General features: G+C 35.5%; 1 protein-coding gene across 1 annotated transcript in view; it reads left to right on the top strand.

The window, feature by feature from the left end:
* The first annotated feature begins 5240 nt into the window (after positions 1-5240).
* The window catches only part of LOC119830951 (dorsal-ventral patterning protein Sog), a 10860-nt gene continuing 4740 nt past the window's right edge, over positions 5241-11360 (top strand). The window contains exons 1-8 of the mRNA XM_038354144.1: positions 5241-5259; positions 7191-7262; positions 7536-7798; positions 8055-8188; positions 9452-9725; positions 9880-10161; positions 10487-10661; positions 11024-11190. Of these exons, the coding sequence (XP_038210072.1) occupies positions 5241-5259; positions 7191-7262; positions 7536-7798; positions 8055-8188; positions 9452-9725; positions 9880-10161; positions 10487-10661; positions 11024-11190 (1386 nt within the window). The remainder of the gene's footprint in view (positions 5260-7190; positions 7263-7535; positions 7799-8054; positions 8189-9451; positions 9726-9879; positions 10162-10486; positions 10662-11023; positions 11191-11360) is intronic.

Below are 11360 nucleotides of genomic sequence, written 5' to 3'. Positions count from 1 at the left end.
AATATATATTGGTGGAAATGAGTATAACACGACGTTCACACATATTAAATATTGTGGCGTTAAAAATCTTCGACAGCGGATAGATTTTCAAGAGAAATTAATGAAGTAACTCTTAGCGTTTCCTTCAAAGTATTTGAATGTATAATGGTACCAATGCTGTTCCTATGTCACAAGTCGTGATATGACACTTATAGAACCATTATTATCAATGATTGAATCACGTTCTATTATTAGTGTACCTTTCATGCTCTTGAAACGGTCATCCGTTTTATGAGACATTAAAATCTATTTAATTAATGCGATAAATCCTAGAGATCTAGCTGAACTAACTAAGAAACACGATTAGTATCCAAGCTAATCAATTGATTCGATGTTAGAGGCTTGACCTGCGGCCTTTGTAACCAATTCACTTATACTGACATACTTATTATAATATGTTATAAACACTTTATCTACCGCATAAAATAATGAACCTCGATATTTTAGGATTATGCTATCTTACAATTTGCGTTTGATGATATAAGTTGCGCTGTATTTGCATCTGTACTATGATTCATAAAACATGTGAATCTGGTTACAGAATAATGTCAAGAACGTAAACGATCTCTCTAAGTGTCTATTGAACGTTATTTAGGTACTTTTTACAGCATTTCTGCGGGTTGATAATTATAATCCCAATACAAATGTTTAAAAATATTGATTTTGTAATGAGAACAACGGAAAATAGTTTTTAATGTTTATTGATCATTTCGTTATTTATTTAACCTTAGATTCCTTTTTCTTTTAAGCTGTGTATGTTTCCTTAATTTTCTCTATTACCAGAGTGAGGCATTACATGTATATTACCAGACAGAGCTTTAAAAAACAGACATGATGTACTTTAAAATAATAACACTTCTGTTAATTAGCGTTGGTTTCATATTCAGTTTTGTTTTAAAGTCATCTAAGGTCAGTTTTGTGGACTACTCTTGAAACATTTCTTTTAATTGGTACTTTTTCAATCTTTATGGAAACATCAAGGATTTAAAAAGCATTGTGTAGTTGTGAACAAATATAAATTATCACTTCTATATTCTTTACATTTTCTATTATATTTTACTTAAAATATTATTCAAAAAACCAGCCAAAGTTGATGACAGATACACTCAGTTACAGCTTTGTAGAAAATCATAAGGTTGAGTGGTTATTTTTGCAAATATTTGTGTACAAAAACCGTTTTATAAATTAAATTTGTGGAAAATTCCTTCGTTAAGTGGATAAGCCATTCATATCACGATAAATCTATGTGAATAACACCTTTAATGAAAAGTGATTACTTTATAATTTACTTCCATGACTTGGCTTTTCTTTCTGATATCTTATTCATACAATAACAGGTTATGAAATTTATACTCATGAATGAAGTGTCGATAATAGTAGATAGTAGTAATAAGTAGGTTTTTTTTTTATTTTACGCGTGTCTCGTGTCTTGAAGATATATCGTTTTATTATTAATATATAGCATTGTCTATATTACTTTTCTGTCGTTGTAATTATGTCCATTTCTAAAAATCAAAGGTCAGGGATGAAGACCTTCAACCTTTGGTATCTTACAATTCATGGTCAGACTGGCGCCATAGCACGCCGGCCACATGGCTTCCCCACAATGATCAGCATTCACAACCAATTCATGAACTGGGGCTATCTATTATTGTTTATTGCAATTAAAATTTTGTTCGTTCTGAGATCAAGGTTAATGATAGTTATACAGCGTTAACAGTTCCTGTTTCCCCGTTTCAATCACCACGAAAGGGACGATATCCAAACGATTTTTATCTTAAGTGACGTTTGACAAATAAGAATAAAAGTAATCAAAATGGTAATGGTAATATTTGGCAATCTCTATTATTCAGATTTTACAATAATAAAGTGGAGACATTAAGAAAAACGACAAAGCATTTAATTTTATTGTAAGATGAAACCATGATTAATATACGTAATTAGTCCGATGGATGACGTGAGTTCGTTCTAAAGGGCACCTTTTTATAAAGTGTAATATGCCGACGAAACAAAAAAGTAATTCCAGTAAGTACCTCTTATATGGGGTAAATACATCATCGCGGTCTTTCCTTATGATTTACTAGTTGTAAATCTACAGCAGCATCATTGTTATATATATAGCTCTAGTTCCTCAAAAGGAGCACGAGGAAAAGGATCCTTTTGAAATCATAGTTAGAAAATTTCGTGGCTTGTAGTTTCATCAGAATTTATTATACACTCTACAGCGGTTCAGTATTTTTACTATTTTCCTGTGATGATTTTGTGGTTGAATTTAAGGATAATTTTTTGCCTTTCCTCGATATTTATTTTAAAGGTTCCAAATTTTAAAGGAAATCTGTTAAAATATATTTGTATTAATAATTATTGTAAAAACAACAGGATTTGTGAGGATAAATTTAAAAAACAATTAAGTAAAAGCAGTTCACAGACGTCAAATCCTCATTTGTTTGCGCAGATATATTTATTCTTGGACATAATTATTTTATAAAGAATACTTAAATCTTGATTCTACGACTATATTTCCTAGAAATCATTTATCTGCTTCCATGTAGTTATTAATTACATTATGTTTCTTGCTTTTCATTTTGATGTAGTTAAATATTATCATGAGCATAGTTCATAAAAGGTTTTTAGTTAATAGGTTTTTAGTTTAACTTTAAGAATAGTTCACACAGTTATACAGAAATTTGTGTAGGAACGTTAGTTACCTATTCGATATATTATATACTTGTAGAGTGTATTCGACTTGTACATTCAGAACGGATCGCCTTTGATCTCAGTGCGCGTCCTCGCTGTTCGATTTACAATGTATTTTCACATAAAAGGTAACATAAAGATAAATTGGAAGGCAGAAATAAGCCCTAACAGACTAGAAGTAAAGACCAGACTTGATTGCTGTCTTGCCACCTTTATATACCTTTACTCGTTGTTCACTTTGCAATTTGATATGTCATTCGCCAATAGACCTCGTTCACACCATTTTCTTTACTATCAGGCAATCGTCTGTTGTATTCGTATCGTGTAGTTTATACAAATGCATAGTAAATTATATATACATTTGCTGCCAATGGCAAATTGTAATGTTACTCAAATATTTTTTCCAGACTCAATGAAGTTGATACTGATTGAATTATAAAAGTGACTTATGGTCCTACAAATGGTTTCAAAGCAAATCTTTGGTATGTAATAAAAATGAGTAGGTGTTACTATAATCTCTTATTTCTTGGACGAAAAATAATTGAAAAGAAAATTAATGATATCGATATCACGCTTCTTAAAAAGTTAAATCTAAAAGGAATCTCTAAGTGCTTTCAGACACTATGCACACTTAGTTTAGTAATAAAAGAAAATTACCCTTGGTTACCGAGACAACAACGGTTCCACTTCGCTCAGGGCTTGTAGGTGTTAAATGCAAATTGCTAGCGTTTCACCGGAGGACAATGCGGTCGAAGTGTTGCACGTCTTGTAAACAGCGCGGACGTGGTTTGTTGTTCTACTTTTTTGGGTGAGCGCTCTTCCGTAAACGGCGATGCATAGGCAGCCGCAGAAATACCAGTGCCCCTACAGAACCTCGTTCATTGCCACCTTACATGGAAGACGCGGGCGTGAACATGGATTTTCTGATGTGGGTATAAATTTCGAATGCACGTAAAAACGGTTTATTCAATATTGAATCTGCGCATTCGTCGGTATTGTACCAACATGGTTTCCGTTTACGGTACATGTTACGCGTGGGAGTATGTCGATCATTGCTGTCGTTCGAAAACGTGGGTCGCTCTGTACAAATGCACAAGAAACATTAGAGTGCATTAATATTTTATTACACGGAAACATTAACATCGGCACATCCAGAGCATTGGGATGGAATTATATTTTATGGAAATGGACATTGAAACTGAGCCAACGTTCATTGCATTCTCATAGCGACAGATATGAGGGCGTGTGAGCAGACACGAGCGCAGCGGCGTGCCTATCTACAACAATAAGACCGCGCCTTCAAAACATTCTTCGCCATAATCACTGCAAAATATACGTTAGCTATAAATTAATGCAAGCCGACTGCAAACAAGCCGGTAATGCACACGCAATAAGCGTAGCGTATCGTGTCATTGTTGACAGCTTCAATGAAACAACGCACGGTCACAAATCACAATGCCTCGGTTGTGGTTACGTAGAATCCTTATAATTCACTTTGCCAATTAGACTTTGAGCTGAACTTTGTAAATTACGGCTACGGCTTTGTAAATGACAGTGATAATGGTGTGTTAGGAATATTTTAATTGTTTATGTTATGCGAAGTTATGTTTTTTGTAAATTCGCTATATATAAGTTTCAAATATAAGATAATTCAAAGTAATTGAATTCAAAATTTATATGCTATCTACAAACATTGCTTACTATTAGTCACAATGTAAAGCATTTTTACCAAATATCAAGTCATGATTTGATGATGAAACCTAAAGAAAATTGCGAAAAAATAACTCACAATGTAATCATATCTTCCAAGTCAATTTTGACTCACTTTCCGGTTTCCGATAGACCTTAAATTTTACATACTTGTCTTATTTTTCTGACAATTAAGCAGACATCTAGTACTATTAAGCGTATTGGACAGTAGTATTCCCTAAATAGAGATCAGTAGAATTAACTAATTAAGCTTACGATTGCGTTTATTGATGGAGTCTTAGATAGTATACCTATTTAGGTACTTTTTTGAACCCTTAGTATAAAGCTCCTTTCTTATTAATTGTTTAAAAAAAACTGAAAAGGATCTGCTTTAAATGAAAACAATACAAATGTATATTCAGTTTGCATTGTAAGCGCATTTAGGTCAAGCGTTTAATAATTGAGATTTATTGATAATGATTTATAAGATAAATGTTATCAAGAAAGTATACCAAAACATTTTTATTAAGTAACGCAAGAACCATATGTTACAATTAAAACTTTATTAATTTGCTCTCAAATGTATTTTATTATTAGTATATATTTGCGATGACGAATGACGCAAATAGTATTATAATATCTCATGCCAATCAGTTTTCTCCCAAAATAACTTCAATATAAATAATATCTAGCTTAATTTATTCGATAACTCGACTTTTATTATACCTATGATTAGTGAATTGCAAACACGATGTGATGTAGATTTACACTTTTGAACTTTCGGTACATTGGCAGATTGAGGATTAGGTATCAGTATGACAGAGCTGAAGCTTGGTGTGAACTCTTGAAATTGCGAATAGCACCTATAACGTAAGAGACTGGCTTTTTTACACATTACTCTAGAATGAATTATGTATTATCGTAAGTGTCGTGTATGCCGGTCTATTCATGGTATCGGTCGTCAATACGGCGCCGGGTTACATCATACGATTGGAAAACTCGCCGCGTCGAAGAGGCCCAAAGACGTTAGACCGCGACTGGACTGGGAATGAACTCGTCTCCGCTCTAGTCACGTCACGTCTGCACACTCAAGGCTGCTTTCAAAAGTTTAAATTTACGTTAAATGACATTAACGAGTGGAAACGTTCTGTGACACCTTGAGTGGAGTGGATTTTCTCCGTTTATTGTGTGTGTGAATGCGCATAAATATTCATTGCGCACACAAACGCAAAACGCGGCGCCGTGTCGCGCTCGGTCGAGTCAAAGGTGTAGGCTCGGCGCCGTCGCTCACATCTCAAACTGAACAGAAAAGAATAATGTAGAGTACCTACGCATATCATCCGATACTTCATTAAACTCCTTGAACTTCAATCTCCCAGTTAAACAGCTTTTTTTAATATCCAATTTTAACACAATTTTTTTGATATAAATATGTATAGAAAGCAACAGCTTTTATCATCAGATAAAATAATAATAAATTTCTCCAACTCTTTCGATCCACTATGTTTACACAAGAATACATATGAGTAACACATATAAGTCGCGTATTGTGACGCTATATTGGCGCCACTTCGTTATAAATCTGAGCATGTCTTAAACATTAAATGAATACACAGATTGTTATAAATATATTGGCGCCACCCTGCACTAGTAAATCATAATCTGCCTTCAAGATTTGATTGCGCAAACAAGTCCACTCGTAATAATGTTTACCAAAGTTAGTGTGGAAATTGCTTGTTTAACATATCAGAGAGGGCATAATCAGGTACGATAAGAGGATTTACTGCGTCTATAATTTATAGCCAAAGATGCAACGTATCTATCCTTATTCAGAAGTGTGTCGTAGAGATAGCAGTGTTTAAGCAAGGCGTGAAACCGTATTTATTAGAATTAATAAATTATTTATTATGCCGACTAGCTGTAACTGCTTGTGGATAAATTTATAAAGACAATAAATTTTAATTGTAGCATTTATATTTGAGTAATAGTTGTTTATTAACATGGCGCTTTGGAAACTAAGAATAAATGAAATTATTTTGAAATCTTTCAAAAATGATGATATGTGATAATATTCTTGAGTTGATTTCAATTTTTAAGAAAAATTTAGTCTGGCCTTTCACCCTGTAGGAGATTGGATGAATATGTTGAGAATTAAAATTGTAATGTAAATTGTTGAATATAACTTATTATAACTCAATATTTGTCGCTTGTATTTGAAAAATACAAATAATTGTTATGTTTTAAGTGTCATTGAAATATTGTTACTAATAAAATATTTTGATTGTATAAAGCGATTGATTTGAAGCAGAGTATGACGTTAACGCCGTTAAAATATATGCATATTTCTATATAAGAAAGCGATGCATAATATTAATTTGAGTGTCGCCGTCTAGACGCCATATGATTCTGATAGGATTGAATGAAACTTCATCCAATCAAACGAACAGTGGGATCGGCGCGGTCTCATTCCCTATTCTTTTCACAGCCTTTAGCCAATTCATTGAATGATCTTATTTTCTAAGCTTTCTGATTTTCTTTGTGTGCCAAAGAAAGCATTTACAATGTAAAGTAAAATTCTGAAGCAAATGCTATAAATATTAATGAAAGATTAGATAAATCTATTCAAAGCAAATGCACGTATGCACTAATTAATTTATTACCTCCATCCATATCAGTTGGCTTGAGTATTCATGGCAATATTACCTTGATTAATTTACTTGTTTGTAGTCTGCTGGATTATTAAATCATTGTTTGTTTTGTTTTAGCTCCCGATGTCGTTCAAGAGGATAGCCCTACCATCGTAATTGGACAAGAAGAAGAGGAATTGAGTATGAAACGTAAGAACTGATTTATTGTTATAAGCTTGTTTTAGCTTTGCTTTTATCCCTGACTATAAACTTTCTAGAATAGGAATACGAAAACTTTCTAGGAAGGTTTTCGGTAGATATGAATAATTTTACTTTATATAATAATGTAGTGAATTGTTATACCTATTTGTACTTTTGGGATAATGGGATATCTGGGATACTATTTTAAACAATCGATAATTTAACCAAACTCCCATTTAATTTATAATAAATGAATTCAATATATTTAAATATTCATTACAGATTTTGGGGCACTCTTGACGGGTAGGTCCCCTCTGTGCATTCGCCGAGATGATATGACAGGCGTGCCCGTGGCGGCTGGTGTAGCTACAGCACGCTTCACGTTTCGGCGCCGCCATCTTTTCTGGTCTGTGCTACTGGGACCTTCTATGGTCACCCAGCCGAGAGCTCTAGCGTTTTTGGATAGAGGGGGACGTATGCTATTGGAGCATCCGTTGAAGAAGTCTCCGGGTATACATGCTACGTACGAGGATAAAACGGATAAGGTACTTTCAAATCTGATTAGTTTTTGATCGCTAATTTCACAAGATATACGATATCGAATATGAATGAAATGTTGCTTGAACCGACCGCTTTTTATTGTTCCATATTATCTTCTCTATTTTCAAAGTTTTCTTTTGGTTTCACCTTTTAGATATTGCATTTTATTATAACTTTTCCGGTCTTCTCCGGTTAATCTACTTTTATATGTTAACAATAATACCTTACCCAGGATTCATTATACTAATACACACTTTCCAGCTATGTGGTGTGTGGCGCAGGGTTCCACGAGAGTACAAACGTTTGCTAAGAGAAGGCTCCCTTTACGTGGCTCTCATATGGGGAGATGAGAGGAATAATTCCATGGATAGTGCTCTTAGTGGTCGGATTAGCAGGTAAGGAGACTTTTATTTCATTTTACATTCCATTTTTTATAAAAGGAGATCTACCTGTATAAGATATCTAACCATCGTTATTATTATAATATAATCAGAACCTAGAAAATACCTCAAGGCTTTATCGCGCGCTTAAGATTTAAATTGTGTTAAATTTAGAGTCTATATATTCAAGTCTTGTAAGAGCCGAGAGTATAGTCGTAAAGTAGAGTTTATATGAGCGCTTTCATGAAGCGTAATGCAGCTTTATATGCAGCAATGTTTCCGATGCATTACAATTGCTTGCGATACCGGCGTATGGCCCATTTGCACCTAAGCTGCTATTCCTTCAACATAATTCTGTGAAATATTGCTGTATGGTAATGTGACTAGAATGGATTCACATCGATACTGTACTATTAGCGAATGCGTATGGGCGCTTAAAATTACATAAAACCAGTCGGGAAGTACGCATACAAACTGAAATCGGCTTCTAATCAGCTTTTGCAGCTTTCAAACACTATTAATATAAACAACCTATACTACCCGAGTTTCTTTATGACTTATTTTTAACATAACGGACAAGAGCTTACTTTTATTAAAAGTTTATGTTTATATTCAAGGTTTTTTTTTATTATTTCCGTGGTGATATTGTGAAGGTAGTATAACTTTCGTATTAAACAGCGTTATAAGTTGCCTTATTTATTTTTATTGCAATAATGTTGTATGACAATTAATCTAGTACGGAGATTTTACCTAAAAAAATTTAAATAGAGTACATTGTGTAAAAAAATCATCTTGCATCATGTTGATAAATAGACACGATCTGAACCCAATTCCAATGCAGAAGAGTTAACCTTGCAATATTGTTTCAAGGATATCGCTACGAGCCTCATTGTTCGTATTAAATTAGCCGTATGATTAATAACGGAAACTCACTTGGCTTCATTAGTAGTTAGTCTAGACGAAGCGATTTATTTTACAAATATTTACAGTGGAAATTCACTCAAGTGGAACCTGATTAATTAATTCCTGTATTTATTTATAATCAAATTGTTTGATGTATTTCTATGTGATATATTTTTCTTATTAAAAAAAATTATAATTTAATTTTACCTTAAATGAGGAAGGTTGTTATGGAAAGAAAAAATATACCACGGGTCAAGCAGGGGCGGACCACTAGTTACTAATAAATAATAGATTTATAAGCAATACGTGCCTTATCCTATAGTTTGATGCCATTCCTTAAAAAAAATTATCCGTGATTTAATAATTCGTTTACAGATACCCAGCTCTGTCAACAGAGATGTTCACTTCGCTTCTAGAGCCGGAGAATGCGCCAGTATCTATCGGCAACGGCGCATGCGACGACTACCGCGTGCCCGGCCAGGAGGAGGGCTGGTGGGGCGGCACCGCCGTCGTCACCGGGGCGGCGGGGGCGGCGCCCAGCCTGCACCTGGCCATCGTGTTCAACGGCGTGTTCAAACCGGGCTCGAGGGACCAGGCGATACGCGTGCTGCTCACGTTGCCGGAGAAGAATCAGACTATCATTGATGAGGTTAGTTCAATGGTTGTCAATGATTGGTGGTCAAATGGGCGCGGAACCTAGTCTACACCATACAATAATTGTCACATAATGACAATTATTATTCTTTCTCTATCTCGAAAAATTTAAATGGATATATCAAAAGCGCTCTTTAATAACCTTCCAGATCCAAAAAATGAACAAGCCGAGCTACGAGTTCAACGTGATAGAAGTGTCGACGCCGGTATCGGCCGCGGAGCTGCGGTCGCTGGCGCGCGGGCGGCTGCTGCTGTCGGTGGAGAGCCTGAGCAGCCCCGAGCGGCGCGTGGCGGGCGCCGTGCGGCAGCGCGCCGCCTGCGAGCTGTTCCACGCGCCGCTCGTGGCCGAGCGCCTGCCCGCCGCGCCCGTGCCCGAGGGGCTGGCGCTGCTCTACATCGACAAGGATGGCTCGCTCGTCTATGATATACAAGTGAGTTCTATAGCAATTTGGGAGTTGGGTTCGGGTGATTGAAGAAAAGGTTAGGTTAGGCGGCATGTTTATAATAAGTGACTTTTCCTAGTGTAGTATTGCTGCTTTTCCTGCTTTATAGCCGCTTTACACTTAAATTGATGTTAAACAATATTATGAGGCTTTACTCGCGTAAGGTTGAACTTCTCGAGTTTTCTGAAAATAATCAGTTCAATGAATTTTGGTTTTGGTTTAAGTTTGGAAATGTCTTCTGCATGTATATAACATGGAAATTATATAAAGAAGACAAAAACGTTTTACTTAGCATCACATTTCCATCTTACAGATAGACAATCTCGGTCTCGCAGATCCAAAGATAACCCTTGTGGAAGAGCAAGGCAAACGTCATTCCCAAGTTGAAATATTGGACACGCGGATGGGAGTACTAGCTCGACCTAGTGCTAGAATATTCCCTCCGCTTTACGAGGACCAGCTCGCGGTGCACATCGGATCTGATACTGGTGAGTTGGGTTTTAATAGAAAATTCATGCATTGGATAAAATTCATACTGTATTTTGATCCTCTCTTTGATGATATTACCAAAAAAAGGTGAAAGTGGAGTGGAATATTGTAAATATACGTTGGCATCTACTCAGTCATTTCAACATTGAATGTTATATCGAAGTTGTAGCAACAACATTTCGTACGACTGTTTCTTTATTCTGAATATAATAAACAATTTACTAACAAATCACTCACGTATGTCAATCGCTCACATAAGTTTGTTTTATACTATGTAGTGATTTTTTGTAAGGCAATAATTTACATAGCTTAAATGGACCCATATAGCAGTATTTCTAATATCACCTCTTCCTTTATTCAGGTCCACCTCTCCTCCGCGGAAGACTATTATCCCGTTCGCTCCCTGACGCCGCGGGATCTGGTCCAGCGCTGCTGCGGCGCACTGATGCTCGTCTTCCGCCATCCGCTACACCTGTCGCCGGGCTCGCCTGGATCTCTGTGGATGCTCTTTGTGGGATTAATTATGAAGTGAGTTCTAATTTGGAATAGTTTTATAGTAGACCTCCAGTCAATAGGAATATCCAGTAGAGAAAGATTGCTAAGAGAAGTGTGGGTTCACCCAAGTATACCTAGTCTTGCCATAAATATTGTAATAAAGAAAAAAGAAAATTGTTAACTGCAAATAACATTTATTACTT

This window comes from Zerene cesonia, chromosome 12, assembly GCF_012273895.1.
Source record: "Zerene cesonia ecotype Mississippi chromosome 12, Zerene_cesonia_1.1, whole genome shotgun sequence".
In the NCBI taxonomy this organism is placed as follows: domain Eukaryota; kingdom Metazoa; phylum Arthropoda; class Insecta; order Lepidoptera; family Pieridae; genus Zerene; species Zerene cesonia.
The sequence above is the reverse complement of the archived record's forward strand: the minus strand, read 5'-3'. Positions and strand labels throughout refer to the sequence as shown.